The 20,781-nt window shown below is 40.9% G+C and overlaps 1 protein-coding gene across 4 annotated transcripts in view; it reads right to left on the reverse strand.

Annotated features, from left to right (window-relative positions):
• The window catches only part of TXNDC11 (thioredoxin domain containing 11), a 93,377-nt gene that overhangs the window by 32,047 nt on the left and 40,549 nt on the right, over positions 1–20,781 (reverse strand). For 3 of the 4 annotated variants that reach the window (XM_054041719.1, XM_054041720.1, XM_054041721.1), the window contains one exon: positions 5,837–5,949. In XM_054041719.1, the coding sequence (XP_053897694.1) occupies positions 5,837–5,949 (113 nt within the window). Of the gene's footprint in view, positions 1–5,836; positions 5,950–11,528; positions 11,600–20,781 lie in introns of those variants that run through there. The other variant, XM_054041722.1, reaches the window with a different exon arrangement.

The following is a 20,781-nucleotide window of genomic DNA, read 5'->3' on the forward strand; positions in this document are numbered from 1 at the left end:
GTCCTATTTATGTAACACTTTAAAAATCAGCAAAAGGGTTATATAAATAAAATTTATTATGAAATAAAAGGCAAAAAACTATTATAAACATAGTTTAGTCCTATTCAGTGTCTACTCGGCACTTCTTGGCTTGTCTCTTGTATTCATTAAACGGAGCATCTCTTGTCACTGTCCAGCAATAGTCTGCAAGCATTGATGGGCTCCATTTGCCCTGATAGCGTTTCTCCATTGTTGCAATGTCCTGGTGAAATCGCTCGCCGTGCTCGTCGCTCACTGCTCCGCAGTTCGGTGGAAAAAAATCTAGATGAGAGTGCAAAAAAGTGTATCTTTAGTGACATGTTGCAACCACGGCTTTTGTATGCATTGAGGAGGTTTTCCACCAACAACCTGTAGTTGTCTGCCTTGTTGTTTCCGAGAAAATTTATTGCCACTAACTGGAAGGCTTTCCATGCCGTCTTTTCCTTGCCATGCAGTGCATGGTCAAATGCATCATCTCGAAGAAGTTCATGAATCTGAGGACCAACAAAGACACCTTCCTTTATCTTAGCTTCACTTAACCTTGGAAATTTTCCATGGAGGTACTTGAAAGCTGCTTGTGTTTTGTCAATGGCCTTGACAAAGTTCTTCATCAGACCCAGCTTGATGTGTAAGGGTGGTAACGAAATCTTCCTTGATTCAACAAGTGATGGATGCTGAACACTTTTCCTCCCAGGCTCCAATGACTGTCGGAGTGGCCAATCTTTCTTGATGTAGTGGGAATCTCTTGCACGACTATCTCATTCGCAGAGAAAACAGCAGTATTTTGTGTATTCAGTCTGCAGACCAAGCAAGAGAGCAACAACCTTCAAATCGCCACAAAGCTGCCACTGATGTTGGTCATAGTTTATGCACCTCAAAAATTGTTTCATGTTGTCATAGGTTTCCTTCATATGACTGCATGACCTTCTGGAATTGATGGCAAAACATTGCCATTATGCAGTAAAACAGCTTTAAAACTCGTCTTCGACGAATCAATGAACAGTCTCCACTCATCTGGATCGTGAACGATGTTGAGGGCTGCCATCACACCATCGATGTTGTTGCAGGTTACAAGATCACCTTCCATGAAGAAGAATGGTACAAGATCCTTTTGACGGTCACGGAACATGGAAACCCTAACATCACCTGCCAGGAGATTCCACTGCTGTAGTCTAGAGCCCAACAGCTCTGCCTTACTCTTGGGTAGTTCCAAATCCCTGACAAGGTCATTCAGTTCACCTTGTGTTATGAGGTGTGGTTCAGAGGAGGAGGATGGGAGAAAATGTGGGTCCTGTGACATTGATGGTTCAGGATCAGAAGTTTCATCCTCTTCCTCGTCTGACTCAAGTGAGAATGATTCAGGTTCATCAGGAACCGGCAGTCCTCCGTGGGGTACTGGGCGTATAGCTGATGGAATGTTTGGATAATGCACAGTCCACCTTTTCTTCTTTGACACACCTTTCCCAACTGGAGGCACCATGCAGAAGTAACAATTGCTGGTATGATCTGTTGGCTTTCTCCAAATCATTGGCACTGCAAAAGACATAGATTTCCTTTTCCTGTTCAACCACTGGCGAAGATTTGTTGCACAAGTGTTGCAGCATATGTGTGGGGCCCACCTCTTGTCCTGATCTCCAATTTTGCAGCAAAAATAAAGGTGATAGGCTTTCTTAACCATAATGGTTATACTGCGCTTTTGTGATGCAAAAGTCACTTCACCACAAACATAGCAGAAGTTATCTGCACTGTTCACACAAGTACGAGGCATCTCTGCTCACTTTGGCTAAACAGAAATGTGTCCCTTTGCAAAATCAAACACTGACAAATACGAGAGCACGACACTGTATGATTTCTAGAGCTGATATAGGGCAATTTGTTCAGCAGAGTGATGTAAGCTTCGTTATGATTGCATCATCCATGACTTCTAGGAATAACATGATGCAATTCATATCATGTATGACGCAATACCAGCTTCCGATTGCATCATTCATTGTTTTGCCTAAAAAGCAAGTACTGTCCAAACCCAGTCATAGATTTATTCATAGATCCAGTCAAAGATGTATTTTAGTCATTTCTGGTTTAAATTGAGATCCCTTCCCTTTCTAACTCACTTATCCTCCGCCATTCCCAAGTCAAGGGTCGTATATTCTGACCCAATAGCATATCTTGAAAACTAGAGCCAATCAACAATTTTAAGCATCATTTTTGTTCTCAGTGACCCAGTATTAGTAAAGTTTGACTACATTTATTTCAGAAGCATTTTGGCTGTAGAGCAGTGTAATCAAATGTTTGTTGACCTCAAATTTGATGGCAACCAACCCTTGTGGGTTATTGTGAGGTATTAAAACAATTATTTGGCATAAGAGAACACTACTGTTTTGGCAATTCTGTTCAGAAAATAACTTTGACCACTGTTATAAAACAATTTAATCTGCCTTTGTTTAGAATTCCTCTCCACTTTATGGACTATACGTAGTTCTGAGCCTCCCAGTAAATGTCTGCAAATCAAAGCAGTTGAACACCACAACATACGTATTTATTATTAAAGAAAATGAGAGCATGCTTATGTATAGCAGCAGCCACTTTTGCCCAGCTAAATCATCACACCATGTGAACAGATGATTATAACCAAAGACTATGGAATAATCATTTACTTCTCTTGTAATTAGAAACTATTAAAAACAGCACTTTTCTAATTATACTATCTTTCTCCTAATTACATTGTAATTGATAAAATACATACAGGATGTTTGTATGAATAAATGATATAAAAATCTGGGTCACTAAAATTTGATCTAACAAAATCAAATAGAAATTTAAATAATAACCACTAATTACAAATGTAAACACACCAGTATGACAAAGAATACTTACTTATCTTTTTCATTTAGAAGTGTGAAAATTTCATATTTTATTTTAGAATGTTCAATTTCTTCCTAGAAACTGTTACATGACTTTTCAGGCTCAAAATTTTCAAGAAAACATTCCCTTTCATTAAACAAAATCATGCACAGCAAAAGCTAACTCAAAAAGATGGAGAAAAGGGGAGGGAGATAGCAATTTGTCAAAGTTCTGCATTATTAAGAAACTGTTCTTGGCTATCTCATTTTCTGTAGAACCTCTTTTTGGAATGCACCCATCTCTCGGGGAAATTTGCTAATCTCTTCTGACTAGTTTTCATTTTCTCTGCTGGAAATTCCCCACTTCCCTGTGATTTCCAGTTTTCGGCAGAAAAGAGAAATGAGACAGCTAGTGTAGGCTGAAGTTTACGTTTTGCTGTTATTACAATTACCCCACCCACGCAATCTCCCTGAGGTTTGGTTTGGACTATATACCATGCAAGTGTATACTACAGGGAAAGGTGGGAATATCACTTGCTTTTGCTTACAATATTTTACTTCAGTGGATTTTTCAGGCTCGAGTGTTTCAATGCATATTGTATTTTCATTTGTCCCAACACAATTTTTAAATGGAACAATGTATCATACTGACTGCCCTTCCCCTCTCCGCCCTTTTAAAAAAAAGTACTCCTTATCACCAAAGCAATATTCAGTACTTCATTGCAGTTTCTGGTATATGAGTTTGTTTTTTCTGATAAATTAATCATAGGAAATATGGTGGAAAACTATAACATGTATGATTATTGGTGCACCTGTGTTGTAAAGCCAGCAGGATTTGGTTCATTGTGGTCTGTGTTTCTCCTAGGTTCTTATCAAGTAGAACTATCAAAGAGACTGAAGGGTATAGCAAGAAGGATCATCATCAGAATCCCTACCTTTCTACTTATTACACCCTATGACTTCTCTGATACCAGTTCCAGTATATTGGCAGCATGGATATTTCATGTATGGAATGGAACTTTGAAGTGGAAGTTTCTTGTTCACAGCCATCACAGAATAAGTGATAAACTAATTCCGTCTCTTTTTGGCCACTAAAATTCTGTTGCCACTACTGGCTTTTCCTTCACATCATTCTCATTCTGATATCATTTATTCACATCTATTATCCCAGACAACATAATTTGTTTCCCCTGATACAAAGGCACTACTCAAGAGCTGTGAAAGACAGCCAATATAATATGGAATTTATTGTTTACATTATAAATGGATTAAATATGGACTGGGGCAACATGCTCCTCTCTATCAAATGTTTTTCACACTAAACCTTTGTTCATTTTGATATACTTAGTAAATATAGGTGTCCCCACACCCCTTTTTTTTTTTTTTAAAGTGAGACCAAGACCCTGTACGGACCAAGCTCATGTGGCCTCATACCTCGGAGCTCCAAAGATGGTAGTACCCTTCTTAAAGAAAACAAATCTATCAAAGAGTGCTGGAAGGAACACTACCAAAAGCTTCTAAATCGAGACTCAACTGTGACTGACAACACCATCGACTCCATTCCTCAGTACCCAATCTGGGAAACTCTTACAACCCACCAAACACCCGAGGAGGTCTGCAAAGCAATTTAAAAAATGAAGAACAATAAAGCACCAGGTCCCGATGGCATAGCAGTTGAAGTACTGAAAGCGGGGGGAGAAATACTGACTAACAAGCTTCAATTGCTGCTCCTCAAAATCTGGTGCACCAAAGAAATCCCTGCTGACTTACGTAATGCTAACATCGTCACCATTTTCAAAAAGGGAGACAGGGCTGATTGTGGCAACTATCGAGGCATTGCCATCCTCTCCATCGCTGGAAAGATTCTTGCTAGAATCTTACTGAATCGCCTGCTCCCTCCTGCAGAGGAAGTACTTCCAGAGTCCCAGTGCGGCTTCAGACCATCACGAGGCACCACTGACATGATTTTCACAGCCAGGCAGATCCAGAAAAAATGTCAAGACCACCACCAGGAGCTGTATATGGCCTTTATCGATCTGACCAAAGCCTTCGACTCTGTCAACCGTAAGGCTCTGTGAAAAATCATGTCAAAGTTTGGCTGCCCAAGCAAAATTATCACCATTGTAAGACTCCTCCATGACCAGATGACTGAATCCATCCTGTGCAGTGGCTCTACTTCTGAGCCCCTTGTCATCCGAACTGGTGTAAAACAAGGTTGTGTACTGGCACCCACCCTTTTCTCCATTTTCTTAGCAGCTATGAAAACACTAACCCAAGACCGTCTACTACAGGGCATTGTCATCCAATATCGGATTGACAGCAACCTCTTCAACCTCTCTCGTCTCCATGCCAGAACTAAAGTAATATCAGCAATAAAAAACGAACTCCAGTACGCAGATGATTGTGCTGTAGTTGCACACTCTTCAAACAGCTCTTAATTGCTTCTCTGAAGCTTACAAAAGCCTAGGGCTAACTCTGAACATTGGCAAAACAAAAGTTCTCCATCAGCCAGTCCCCAGTCAATCATCAGACCCAGCAAGGAAGATGTATATAGATAAAGAATAACTGGAAAATGTAGAATACTTTGCCTATCTTGGGCTAGATGGACCATTGGTCTGATCCAGTATGGACATTCTTATTTCTGCTATGAAGTGTCAGGCCAGCATCAGGAATGGAACTAATTGGTATGTTACTTTTAAAAAACACAGTACAAACACAATAGCATCCACTATTTAAAACTAACAAAACTCAAACACAATTACTTACTTTTATCTTCCACATAAGGACAATAAATACTACACTATGGAAATGTCAGTTCTTAAATACTCTGCTTTCTAGCACATAACAGCTTTATGAAAGCTCTTTGAAGCACTGTCATCTACTCTATGTTTATATAGTGCCTAGCACAATGGGTCCAACCTAGTTGGCCTCTGGTTGCTACTGAAATATAAATGTTAAGTAATAATAATAGTACTCACAAGCGAAGTGTTGACATGTCTATGAAGGTACAGACTTCCCGAGCGCGTCAACGAGATCTCCTTTGCAATTTGTTTATCCGTGATCACTCCAAAGTGTATTGTTCCAAGGTAATCTGAAAGGGTACATTTTCAATTTTAATAAAATTTTGAAACACTGAAGGAGAAGAGTATGTTAATACTGTTATATCCCTTTAAACAATAATGAATTTTATCATAATAATACTTAGCAACTATGTAGTGCTTTTCACCTGTAGATCTTTAAGTACTTTACTAAGGAGGGTAACTATCACTATCTCCATTGTACAGATAGGGAAACAGAGTGGCAGAAGGCTAACCTCATGTCACGCAGCAAGACATGACAAAACAAGAAACAGGAGAATTATATTGGCTTACTCCATTTGTTTATAAGAACAGAATGATCAGAAACATAGATAAACATGATATGTTGGGGAAGAGTCAACATGGCTTTTGTAAGGTGAAATCATGCATCACCAATCTATTAGAGTTCTTTGAAGGAGTCAGCAAGCATGTGGTTAACGGTAATCCAGTTGCTAGTATATTTGGACTTTCAAAAAACCTTTGAAAAGGTCCCACACTAAAAGCTCTTAAGCAAAGTAGGCAGTCATGGAATAAGAGAAAAGATCCTGTCATTGATCAGTAACTGGTTAAACCATAGAAAACAAAGGGTAAAAATAGTCAGTTTACACTGAAGGTGGAGTCTTCCGAAAGGTGTGATGTAAGTGCATGAGGCGGGGGGGGATCGTGACAGGCACTCTGGTGTTGGTTATGATCTGGTCTATGACAACATTCATAACCTGACACCTATCTCTCGGCATGTAAGTCCTTGCTGTGATGGACCTGGCAATCTGGAGCCAATCATCGAGGTAGAGGAAGATGGTGAAACCATATCATCTGCTATAGGCTGCTCCAACAGAGAACACCTTAGTAAAGACCCTGTGGGTGGCAGCAATGCCAAAAGGGAGTACTCTGTGCTGAAAGTGGTCGGGGCCAACTATGAATCTGAGAAACTGTCAGTGAGCGGGGTAAATGTCCATGTGAAAATAGGCATCCATGCTGAGAACTGTAAACCACATATCTTTTTCCAGGGATGGAATTATAATAGATGCCACCATGACCACGTGAAATTTGAGTTTGTGAATAAACTGGTTGAGATAGCAGAGGTAAAGAATGGGTCTCTAACTGCCTTTCTTTTTGTGGACTAGGAAATATGTCAACTAAAACCCCTCCCTTGCTACTGAGGAGGAACCTATTCTATCTCTCCTCACTGTAAGAGAGATACCACTTCTTGTTTGAGAATGCTCTCATGAAAGTGGCCCAGAGCAGAGGTGGGGAAGGGGGTATTTGAAGGGTAGGAACACAAACTATCATAAGGGAATTGGTCATAATTTTAACAATGATGAACAATAAGCCCAGTTCTTTTCTCAGCAACAGGACATAGGGGTGACTCCCCGGAAATCCGAAGTGCTACAGAAAGAAAGGAAGAAAAAAAAACTATCTCCTGCGTAACCATGGTCAGATTTGGGCATAAAGGAATTGGCTTGTACATAGTGTGTGTTCCTAAACCACTAAATCTGATGGGAAATATCATTTCTGAGTCATAATATAACATTTTAAACACCCAATTTTCTTCATGGCAAAAATAAAGTGTCATGTGATATTTGTTTTATAATATTTATATTTTCTTTAATAAGAAACTAGTTTTAAAGTTACACCTTTTGTCCCATGTTCACATTATACGTAAAATTTTTAACTCAAATGTAAACTCGCAGAACTCCAACTCAAGTACACCAACATTTCCATTCAGCTTTAAACAATACCTACGTAAGTTAGGTACAAATATATTTATTGACTAACTCATCAACTGTTCACCTTCTACTCCTGGAGGAATTCTGCACCAAAAAAATAAAAATTCTGCGCACAATATTTTAAAATTCTGCAAAATTCTGCATATTTCATTTGTCAAAATAACACAATATAATTACACCAGTTTCAATTATTTTTGGTCATTTATTTCATAATACCTATCAGCAAGTCTATCTAACAATACAGACAACAAAAAAGATTCAGGAAATGTTTTTTGACAAATAGATTTCTTACTAGGCATATTAATACAGAACTCTGAGTTAATAATTAATTTAAACTACAATACAGAACCGTATTTCCCACACACCTCAGAAGCAACACAAAGGCTTGGGGGAGTCAGGGATAACGGAGGGAAGCAAATTGCTGTGAAGGAGCCTGGGTGTGAACTTGGAGGGCTGTTGGGTATGGGTGGGAAAAGTATGAAACATGTTTGTTTGGGGTTTTTTTGGAGGGGGGGAAGGGAGGGATTGTTAGGGAGCTTCCCCAATGCAGACCCTGGCTGACCCCTAGCCTCTCCCATTCAGTCAGATACATCTGCCCCGTCCCCATGTGTCTCTGTGCCCTCATCCACCCTTGTCTCTATGTAGCTCTGCACCCCGCCTACATCACTATGTGTCTCTGTGCCCTCACCCAGCCACTCCCTTGTCTCTATGTAGCTCTGCACCCCGCCCACATCACCATGTGTCTCTGTGCCCTCACTCAGCCACTCCCTTGTCTCTATGTAGCTCTGGCCCACCTCCCCCGTCCCCGTGTGTCTCTGAATCTCCCTCCCCCCACGGCCCTGTGCCTCCACTCCCATTCAGCCCCCACCTCAGTCTGTCCTCCCCCTCACTAGGCCTTATGAGCCCCCTCATCCTCCAGCATCCCACAGACCCTGTCTCCTGACCTGGCCTGACAAAAAAAATAGCCATCTGTGGGGCTCATTGAATATGTGCATGCAAAGTGGCACAGAATTCCCCCAGGAGTACCCTTCAAAAGACTTATGGATTAACCAAAAGGATTTGTATTGCTTTTAATTTGGCTCAGTGAAGAAGTCTGACTTATCAAACAAAATAAGTCTGCCTATGTAACTCTATAATGTGTATTATAGCACCATTTCAGAGTCACATTTTCTAATACAGCTACATCTTAGTACCATGTTGAACACACAAAATGTTGTTACAAACTATGAATGGTGAGAGTCACAGTTCTGGCACCATGAGATCCTTTTGACTCACTGCTGCAACATCACAGCTCAGAATTACACAAGGTACATTATGAACACACAGAAGTGATATCTCTGAATATATTAAACCAAGTGATAAACCGCATAGCAGTGCCTTTATCATGAATCTCTGATGGTCTCAACTGACTCCATCCACTAGTTCGTTCCCTTCTGCCAAGACAACTGCTTTATCAGCTTTTTAAAAATAATATCTCCCTGAAGCCTTCCAAAACATAAAACAAATATCACTTCCAAAGATAATGTTTTGGTTTAAACTGAAGTGAACATATTCCAGTTTTACTACGTCTCTCCTTGCCTCCCCTTGATGATCATAATTCTAATTCAGCATAATTATGACTATGTGAACAGTCCCACTGAAGTCAACAGGGCTACTCACATGCTTGAAGTCAAGCACCTATTAGTTATGCTGCTGAATCAATAAGGGGGATCAAACGTCCAAAACTCCAGCAGCTGGTTCCCACAGAGCAGTACTTTTCCAGCCACTTGGTCACAAAGAGTGGCCATCAAAAGAGTGCAGCTGCCATAACTGTCGTATTTCATTACTATCATGGATCCACAGGATCGGTGCCACAGTTTTTAAACAGTCTCTTGGAGGAAAAAGACATCTGTAATTTACACAACTAATCATAAAATCATCTAGGATTTTAGAATAGTTCAAAAAAGCCCAAACTGAAAAAGTCATTGCTGATAAACAGCAGCAGCACCGGAGATTGATGTCATTTCCAAGCAAGGAGTCAGGAAAGGAGCGTTTAAAGATATCGGTACTAGTCAAATGTAATTGTTTGTGGAGGGCAGGGAAGAGGGAGAGAAAAATTGCCAGCTAAGCAGCTTATATAAATCCAAATCTGGAACTATGAGAGTTTCCAGTTGTTAGTCACCGAAAGCAATTTATAGAAACAGCTGACAAATGGGAGTTAAAGATTCTTAAAAAAGGTCACCTCAAGAAAGAATTGCATAGGCACATAAACAATCCATTGGATTTAGATAAAGAATTGAAAACCTACATACTTTAGAATCTGAAATTTGAGTAGGGCTTTAGGATTGCCAAGCCACATCAGAGTGATGATGGGAAGATAACAATACCTTATAAGAAGATGATCTAAAAGTTAGTTTGCATAATATTTACAATTAAAAATTTACTTGTAAGGTGCTTATGTTGAAAAACAAATGCATATAATTTAACACACCAAATACCCTTACCTACAAGTGCATATATTCCTAAAAATGCTTTCATCACAATGGCTTCCAGGACTTACTTAGATCCCATAACTGTACTACTCCATTGCATAGAGTCAGTGTTTCATAGTATGTAGGATTCATGTGGAGTTTGGGTGACAAGACCTCAGATGTCACAGAGTTGATTCTTGGGCTAATTTAAAATTCTCATACATATCTGAAAAGCATACTATTATCGTTATAACTAATGAAAGAAGCTTTAAGTGACTAAGTCTGAGGCACTTGGGGCATCTGGACTTCACACACCAATTGGGACCTTGTCATTTTTGCTAATTATGTAAATTAGGATCCCAGATACTGAACTATTTAGTATAATTTTCAAACATATTAAGTTGCCTTTTTCACTCTTCAGAATGTTGTGTTGATGAGGGTCGTGGGGATACCTTGAAAATTGATAGAATGTTGAGTGGTGCAAGGTGTTCCTAAAACTTCAAGAAAAGCTCTGGATATAAAGTACTCTTCATTGAGAAAATATTAGATTATATGAAAGGGTTACTTATATATATAATTAAATAATTGCTAATTACTGTAAAATTGTTATTTAATTTAGGATACTTTATTTGGTAAACTGCGCACACACAATTTAAAGGATAGATAACCACTATCTATATATACGATTCACTAAAATAATCTGTTTATAATTGTAGCTTCTTACTAAACTAGATCTACCTAAAAACATGAAATCTGAATAATGCTACCAAAGGGCTATACGTTGTTGAAAACTCAGGATCAGACCCACAGTAGACAAAAGAGGCAGGTGAGTACAAAACTTGAATTTCACTACAAAACTGACTTTGCTACAATGAAACAAACACAACCAGATTTTTGGAGATGTTACATCATCAGCACCAAACAGAATGGTTTCATTTCCTCCTTCTGGAAGACTTTAATGTCATTTACAACCATATGAATTTAGGCCAAGAAGCACAAAGCCAGTCAGACAGATTTTGATTAATGCTAGTCTTGTGAAGCTAATAAAGACACAAACTGAAGTTCACACTGTATTTCACTGCATTATGGAAAAACAATTTTGAGCTGAAACTTAATATTTATCTTCTTTATTAAACCTAACAAGTGATTTTTCATCTCAAATTATTATACTTAGTAGTAGTATTTTGAATAACTCATGGAAAGAAATTAATGAATCTTTTGGTGGCAACAATACAAAACTGATACTTAAATTGGTTACCACAGCTGAAGCAAAATATGCTGCATGGTTGAACTTGGTAATTAACATTTATAAATAATTAAAACCCGTTACATGCAAGCAGTGCATAAGCATTCACTATATAAATTGTTGAGATCCTGACAACTAATATTCACACACTGTTATCAAGGTAAATGTACCTGTATTCACACTCCATGGTCCACTCCAGAATGCCCAGTCAGGTCTCAGGCCTTCAGCCATCACCTCTCTGTGGGCAGGGACTCGTATCCCACTCCCTCTGACCTCAAGTTTTAAGGCTGCACAGCCTCCTGCCACACACTGCGATATCCCCAAGAAGCCAGTCTGCCTCAAGGCCTGCACCTGCACTGTGCTTTCTCTCCAAAGGCTATGACCACTGTATGTCAGCAGTTACAAGTTACCACGCAGCTTTCTTGAAAGTGTACATTTATTTTAAGGACATCCCACCACAGAGAAAACATATAAAAACAATAAACAGATTTAAACGCACACTATATATACTGGTAATCAGCCATCTTCTACATAAGGAGCCAGGCAGGCACACTGACTTTCCAACCCTTTAGGAAGGGCTGGCACCCCACTTGGACAAAGAGTCATGCTAATTTCCTCACTCAGCCTCTCTCTCTCTGTCTCTGAAAACCTAGTTTGACTCAGTATATGCAAATTCCTCCAGGGGCGGTACCTCTCTGGAGTTGTTTACACTTTCAGCCGCTCGCGTTAAATCACCGCGCTCTGTTATTAGTTCTTGGAGGAGCTGTGGTAACCCTCCTGCATGGAGCAGAACGCACTCATACATAAACCATTCATAAATTTTATACAATGGTCCTGAAAAATACTGCATGGGGTTCCAATATCTGTCACAACTGACCTTGATGTATTTTTAGTCTGTTTGCCCAAGCTTCAGTTATCTATTACTTTACCCATGATTTAGTTGGGGATTGGTCCTGCTTTGAGCAGGGGGTCAGACTAGATGACCTCCTGAGGTCCCTTCCAACCCTAATATTCTATGATTCTGTGTGAAACTTAGTCCTGTTTCCAAAATACTGAGAACTCCCCTCAATTATGTTAACTTATATTAATGCTAATTATTTCAATTATCATAACTGTACTGTATTTACCATGTCATATCTGTTATATTTTAGAGTTTCTTGTTCTATTAAAATAAAAAATATTAACCAAGTGTACCCCTTCTGAAATACCTATACACAAAGTTTCAAGTTTTAAAGTAGAAATTTTTAGAAACTATTCAAAAGTAAAAGCAATATCACATTTTGCTGCTGCCCTACACAGACTGACCAAGTCTCCTGCTACGTCAGGGAGATTTCCATTTCAAACAGAAAAACTCCCAATTTAATAATGTTATCTCCTGCATAAAATCTATATTATTCAGAATCAGATGCATCAGCCTCTCTCTATGAGTCAGTGAGAGATTAATGTGCATGTGTGGCTGACACTCAAGTTTCTGGATAATGTACTTGACCTCTGCTCTGCTTCTGCCATTGGTATTGCAAGGAGGGGTGGTTTTGGCAACCAACGGTCGGTTGTGGGGGTAGATTTGAATTGCAAGGCCAACATGGTGGCACAGACCCCAGGCAGCACGAGGCAGAGGCAGGTGTGGGGTAGAGGGTGAGGCTAGAAGTGGGAGTATTGGTGGGGTAGGCCACTCCCTGAAATTAATTTGAAAATGTTGGTTGGTGTGCCCTGCATAAGCTACTGACATTAATATCAACTTATAATTGCCAACTTTCTACTCGCACAAAACCAAACACCCTTGCCCTGCCCCTCCTCCGAAACCCTGTCCTTGCCCCATCTCTTTCCAAGGCCCCCGTCCCCCACTCCCTCTGTCGCTCGCTCTTCCCATCCTCACTCGCTTGCTCATTTTCACTGGGCTGGCTCAGGAGTTTGGGGTGCAGGAAGGGGTGAGGGCTCTGGCTAGGTGTACGGGCTCTGGGCTGGGGGAGCAGAGCTGAGCTGAGGGGATCAGAGTATGGGAGGGGACTCGGGGACTCGGGGCTGGAGCTGAGGGGTTTGGAGTATGGGAGGGAGCTCTGGGCTGGGGGTGCGAGTTCCAGGGTGGTGCCAGAAATGAGGATTTCAGGGTGCAGGAGGGAGCTCTGGGCTGGAGGTTGGGGTGTGTAGGTGTGTGAGGGCTCCAGCTAGGGGTGCAGACTCTGTAGTGGGGCTGAGGATGAGGGGCTTGGGGTGCAGGAGGGTGGGTTACACTTTTGAGGCAGCCTTTAGTGTGGATTTAGCTGCACCCATGCTTCCTTTCTCTCACCCGTCTCTGCCATTTATTACAGTTCATTTTTAAAAAAAATTATCATATAGTGTGCAAACTGAATAAGACGGCCTCTATTAAATGTTTAGTTTTGGCTTGTTCTTACTGTACTCAGTTTTCAATATAGTAGAATCTCAGAGTTACAAACACCACCAGAAATGTTCATAACTCTGAACAAAATATTATGTTGTTCTTTCAAAAGTTTACAACTGAACATTGACTTACAGTTTTGAAACTTTACTATGCAGAAGAAAAATTCTGCTCCCGCCCCCCCCCCCTTTTTTAATAGTTTATGTTTAACACAGTACTGTATTTGCTTTTTTTTTTTTTTTTTTTTTTTTTTTTTTTTGGTTTCTGCTCCTGCCTGAGTGTGTACTTCCGGTTCCAAATGAGGTGTGTGGTTGACTCGTCATTTTGTAACTCTGAGGTTCTACTGTAGTTTCAACTATATTATGCTAGACTGAATTATAATAAAAATAAAACATGAGTCATCGGATTTAAATTACACAATTTTATACAATAAAACAGGTAACTACTATAAAGAAACTAAAAGGAACAAAAGCAAAAAAATAAATGATGGAAAGCCAAAACCAGACAAAGTATAAAGACTAACTCAATGGACAAAACATTATAGTGCATGAAAGACAAATAGTGATGGGATGATTTGAAAAAAAAAAATGTGCAAAGATTTATAAGAAGGAAAATTTGCCAGAGCACATCTAACAAAGGAATAGAGCAAACAAACATAATAGGTCTCCAGGGTCCTTTTAGTTCCCTCAGATTATAAAATCAACTTAGCAATGCCAGAGATAATACTCTCTGGCAAGAGGGATTCATATCACTCCACTCAGCTAAGAGGTCTCTCCAAAAGCGGAAGTGAGTCTTGTGTTTCTCAGGGAAAATTTTTCCTGATTAAATCTCAATTAAAAGCCACATAAATATTGTGACCTTATAAATACTCATGATAAAATTATATTCTGCTACATAGATAGCAATTTCAACCTTTAGGAAAGTACATGATTACAGTTTAGATCAAGGGTTCCCGAATTGTGGTACATGAGCTTGATATTCCATCCTTTCAGTTCACAATTTTTTAAAGAAAGCAGTATATTAACCAATAAAGTTTGAGAACCACTGGTTTAGATTATTTTACTGTGGACTCAAAAAATTGTGTACACCTCTACCCCGATATAACGCTATCCTCGGGAGCCAAAAAAATCTTACCGCATTATAGGTGAAACCATGTTATATCGAACTTGCTTTGATCCACCGGAGTGCGCAGCTCTCCCTCTCCCGCCCCCCACGAGCACTGCTTTATCTGAATTCGTGTTATATCGGGTCGCGTTATATCAGGGTAGAGGTGTATTTATAGCACAGTGTGTAATAAAGGTGGAGTATGAATGGCATTTGAAGAAGTCTGACATTAAAAGCAGTTTTATAAACACATATTTACTACTGTTAAAAGTGGGCACAATTCCACTGTGGCGTTTGCCCACTCATGAGAATAGTGAATCTGCCCAAATATCTCACACCCAAGGAACATTTTACAGAGACTTGGAATGGGCAAATTACTCATGGAGAATAATTAACATCTTAAAGAAAATAAAAAGGATTTTGAATTCTGTTAAAGTGAATCTGCTGTTTGCAATATTTACCCAACTCTAACAGAGACAGATGTCTTAATTTGAAGTATAAAAACTTCAGACTCTAATCTGATAAAAACAAATGTTGATTTTTTAAAAAGTAGCAGAAAATGGTTTAGTAAAATTTTAGTCCAGTTGAGCATATTACATCTCATATGACATCTGTATTCTATGATCCAAGATTTGGAGCAAGAACATTTCTAATTACTATCTCAGCAGAATTTGGTGTAAATTTAAAGAGTAAAAACAATGAGAGAGAAAACATATATTTGATATGTACTATGGTAAAATATTACTAATTTTTTGCACTGTGTGCCAGTTTCAGCAGATTAAACAGTCTCAATTCACAGACAATACAAGATCATGATTTTAAGAATCTAATATAACTACTTAAGATACCTAAGTGAGCTAATTTCCAAGTCAACCTTTTAAATTGCACATTTTACAACAGACAAATCAGTCAAAACCTGGACCATACCAAACAAGTACTGTACACAGTTGAAAGAATGTAACAGTCTGTTTCGTAATAACATTAACATTTGCTCAGCTCCAAATGGTAATGTTTGTTTTTGCTTATCTTTCACACTACAATTTATATGAACCAAAACAAGCTGTCTCGATCTATGAGATTACAAATATTGCTAGTACAAATGATTTCATCACGTGTATGTTTACTCAGAGGTTTGGAGCACTGATTTAGCATTACATTATTCACCTTAGTAAGACACTTATTAAACACCGTAAGAAAAAGCAGAAATTCAGCTATTAGCTTAGCTACTCTATAACTCAAATCAACAGCCGTAGAGCTAGAGTCACCCTGCAAAATGCACTTCGCTGAACCAGACAGACCCTTCTGTGTTCCCAGGAAATTCACACTATGAGGCATTGCTTTGGGAGCACAGCTTTACTTTTGGCCAGGATGAAGTTCCGCTAGTGGAAGCAACAAAGGTGAGGTAGTGAATCAGGTCTCTCCTTGCCAGTAGTAGCACCTTCTTTTATCAGAGTTCTAGCTGCATGTGGACTCTACCAGAAGGAAGGTTTACAGCTCTTTTCTGATAGTATTCTTTGTGATAAATTGGACAAATAAAATGCATATATAACCATTCACTGTGCCATATACTTCCCCTTCAATGCTTCATTCTCATCAATGTAGTGGGAATTCTGTAAGTATGGGTCAAGGAAACTATTCACCCACTGGATTGTACACATATCTCATGATAAAAAACAAACAAACAGGTAGTGGAGCAAAGACTTTTAGTCTGGATACAAATATGGCCAGATTAAGAACCTGACTTTAATGCAAGCAGTATTAGGGCCTATAAGTAAGGCTAAGATTTTGTCATGCATATTTTTAGTAAAAATCACAGACAGGTCATGAGCAATAAAGAAAAAAGCATGGAAGCTCGTGACCTATCCATGACTTTTACTAAAAATATCCATGACAAAATGAGAAGCTGCGGGGTCCCCACACTGCCCCTGGGGGCCCAGCTGGGAGCTGTGGGGCACCCCCGCCACCTGCAGCAGCCTGGGAGCTCTGGGGCACCCCGGCCGCTTGTGGTGGCTCCAAGCTCAAGGGCACCCCGGCCGGCCGCGACAGCTCCGAGTTCCAGAGCATCCCAGAGCACCCTCCTTGCCCACAGCAGCTGGAAGCTCCTGGGGCACTCCTTCCCCTGTCCACAGCGGCTGGGATCTCGGGGTCCCACAGTTCCCAGTCACCCCGGGCAATGGGGGGACCCTGCAGCTCTCAGGAGCTGGGGGCTCAAGTCACGGAGGTCTCTGGAAGTCAGATTCTGTGATTTCCGTGACAAAATCGTAGCCCTACCTATAGGTATATACACTGAAATTACAGTGAAAGATTAAAGAAGAGAATGCTAAATAGTTTATATAATCAATTCTGTCTGACAAATAAGATTTTACAAGTAATGTCCATGACATTTCTAGTTTTTTATTAATGTTTTGACGCAATGTTTGGAACAAGCAAAGCAGCAATGTACAGCAGAACCCCTCTGTGACTCAAAGTCTCTCTCTCTCTCTCTCAAAAGTACAGAGAGATTTTTTTTTATCCCTCCACTAATAGCCAAAAGAACAAACTCTCACCAAACTGAATTTAAAAAGTGTTCTTTACAGAGAAAGAAACAGTCAAGAACTGCAAGCAATTCCCCAACATCAACTTCTCCTAACAAATAAAAGAGCAATACATTACAGGCATTTCAAGATAGACAAAGATCAAATTTCACACAGTTAGCTACTTACAACAGCAGCAAAACACATCTAAATTCTAGCCAGAATCAAGTGGCAGAAAGACAACAGAATTGGTATGCTCTCTGGAATGTAATACTGAACAGCAAGGTCTTGGTGGAAACAAACAACGCCATTAGAGATACTGCTATCTTGTTCTCATCAATTATTCTGTATCTTTCAAAAAAAATCCAATCACAGCTGTAATACATCAGTAAAGTCCAAAGTTAATCAGACAAACAACTGTATTTGTTAATCTCTCCAGCCTGCCTTTTGGGAAAAAGTGGATGTCAGATCATTTATTTCCAGAATGATTACTTGCCTGCCCACTTGTACACAAGGATTTTAAAACTACTACTGCAATGGAAAGTTGCCTCAAAATAAATGACTTTCAAGTAAAACCTACTGGGTAAGTCACTCAACCAATCTGTTCCTCAGTTTATTAATCTGTAAAATGAGTACAATGATATCTGCCTCCTCACAGGAATGTTGTTGGACTTAAATAATGTTTGTAGAGTACTTTTAGTTCTAAAATAAAATCTTAAGTACAAAGCATTGGGATTATTAATACATGCATTACATTCCTAAATAAAAGCTATTCAAAGAAACAAGCCATGAAAACTCTTATGTACATCAAAAACTAACATCACCAAATTCAAGATTTTTTTGCACACACACAAAAATACTACCTCAAGGAAATACACCTTTTATAAGAAGGTATCTGTGTACTGAGACTGTGAAAACAAATCTCTCTTACAGTAACATATGTTGTTTATAAGAAGCATTTTACATTATAATGTAAATGCAGTGAAAAGACAGGAGGATATTTCCCCAATGTTCAACATTCAGTATTTGCTCATTACAAGTGAAATATGAAAGGAATAAAATAAGGCAATAGAGCAAACCTCCGTAGGCAGAATGTAACTAGAATAACCAACACAAATCTTAATTTATCAACCTTACAAGCATTGCATATTTAATCATCAGAACAGCCTTTTGCATTTTGGATTCTTAATGCAAAACAACAGGAAATAAAAATTGCTTATCAAGTTATTTTATATTAGCATTATTGTGCCATTCAGGAAGGTATTTAAGCATGTGAATTAAACTGTAGACCCTCCTGTGCTGCTGGCATATTGGCCAATCCAGTTCCTGCATTGATTATGTGTGCTCGCTAATCGTGGCACGTCTTTCCAGATAATGCCAGCGCATTCAATATCCGTTTGTCACTCTACCTCTGCTTGAATTCTGTCAACTTCAAAAGTTTTCCCGTTTGAGGCCTTTGATGGCTGCTTTAATTTCACTGGGTGTTATTTATTGGTCCCTCTTCTATTTCTAACTTAACATAGGCATTCCTCTGGAACGTGTGCATGACTGCGGCTCTAGACAGTTTAATATGGAATGGAAATGTTTTTTCCTTCATCTGGCTTGTTCTTCATGTGTTTTCAACATCTGTCCATAAAAGTCCCTGATGGGCTGGGGTACCCGTGATGGTCTGGTTCTTCCTGAGAGGCCCTTCCCTATTCTGTAGAGCTCTTTGAAGTCTCTCTCAGTGGTACATCTTGTGCCTCTGCAGACTTCTCCTGAACCCAGGCATTTCTATCCTGTCTGCTTCTCTTCTTTATTTTTGCGTCTTTTTCTCTACATCTTGCATCTGTCTGTAAAAGCGCTGCCTGCGTCTTGCTCTGTCCTTTTTTGCCTTCTGCTTGTTAATTGCTGCCCGTGTGCCAGATGTAATCCATGCATTTTTCTTTTACCCCTTTTGGAGGCCCAGCTGTCTCGATTACTGTCTTCAGGTTTGACCTTTTCTCTTCCAGACTTTCCTGAGCCTGTAAAATAGTGTAACGGTTGCTAAAAGCAATCTGATCTGTATTTCTTTGTCCTTGAACTTTACTTTTGCTGTAACACTCTTTTTGTCTGCCTTTATGATCTTTTTAAGTTTACACTGTAACGTGGCCACTAAATGATAACGATCCAAGCCAACACCTGGGTAGGAACATTCCTCAAAGATGATGCTCACCCCTGAGATACACACGTGGTCTATCTGGCTGACAGTTGCATTTTTTGGTGATCTCCATGTGAGCTTGTGAATCCTCTTATGCTGGAAGAGACTGATGGTTTGTGCCACATAGAATCAAAAGCTGTTTGCTATTATTAGCATGGATGCCTTCCACTGCTGTGCCTATGATGTCATGCTTAGGCACATCATCCAAAATTTGCTGTACCTGCCCAAAGATAGGGTTACCATATCTCATAAATAAAAAAAGAGGACCCTCCACGGGCCATGGCCCCGCCCATTTCCCCACCCCTAGCCCCGCCCCAACTCCGCCCCTTCCTCCACCCTAACTCCGCCCCCTCCTCCCTCCCACTCCCAGCCAGGGGGAAAGGGCTGCCCCAGTGCTACCAGCATCACGGTTTCCCGGGCAGCCCCCAGACCCTGCGCCCCCAGCCGGTGCTTCCCCAGCGCAGCTGGTGCCCGGGAGGGGAAGCGCCCAGCTGGGGGCGCAGGGTCTGGAGGCTGCCCAGCAAACCGTGAAGCCGGTAGCGCTCGGGCTTTGGGCAGCCCCCATGCCTCCAGACCCTGTGCCCCCAGCCAGGCACTTCCCCTCCGGGACTCCGGCGGCTCTGCGTAACTTACACTGTATAAGTTACACAGAGCCGAAGAGGAGCAGAGCCCCCACAGCTGGAGGCTCTGCTCCTCTTAGGCTCTGTTTAAGAGCCGGGCTGCCCCAGCGCTACCGGCTTTGGGCAGCCCCCGTGCCTCCGGACCCTGCGCCGCCGGAGCCCGGGAGGGGAAGTGCCCGGCTGGGGGCGCAGGGTCCGGAGGCAAGGGGGCTGCCCGAAGCCGGTAGCTCTGGGGCAGCCCGGTTCTTAAACAGAGCCTCCAGCAGCTGGGGCTCTGTGTAACTGACCCTGTGTCAGTTACACAGAGCCCCGGGGGCTGGAGGCTTTTCTCCTCTTTGGCTCTGTGTAACTGACACTGGGTCAATTACACAGAGCCCCGGGGGCTGGAGGCTCCAGCCGCCCCCGCTCTGTTTAAGAGCTGGGCTGCCCAAGCGCTACCGGCTTCGGGCAGCCCCGTGCCTCCAGACCCTGCGCCCCCAGCCGGGCACTTCCCCTCCCGGGCTCCGGCGGCGCAGGGTCCGGAGGCACGGGGCTGCCCGAAGCCGGTAGCGCTCGGGCAGCCCGGCTCTTAAATAGAGACGCCGGGGCTGTGTGTAACTGACACAGTGTCAGTTACACAGAGCCGGGCTG

The sequence above is a fragment of the Malaclemys terrapin genome, chromosome 10 (genome assembly GCF_027887155.1).
Source record: "Malaclemys terrapin pileata isolate rMalTer1 chromosome 10, rMalTer1.hap1, whole genome shotgun sequence".
NCBI lineage: Eukaryota > Metazoa > Chordata > Testudines > Emydidae > Malaclemys > Malaclemys terrapin.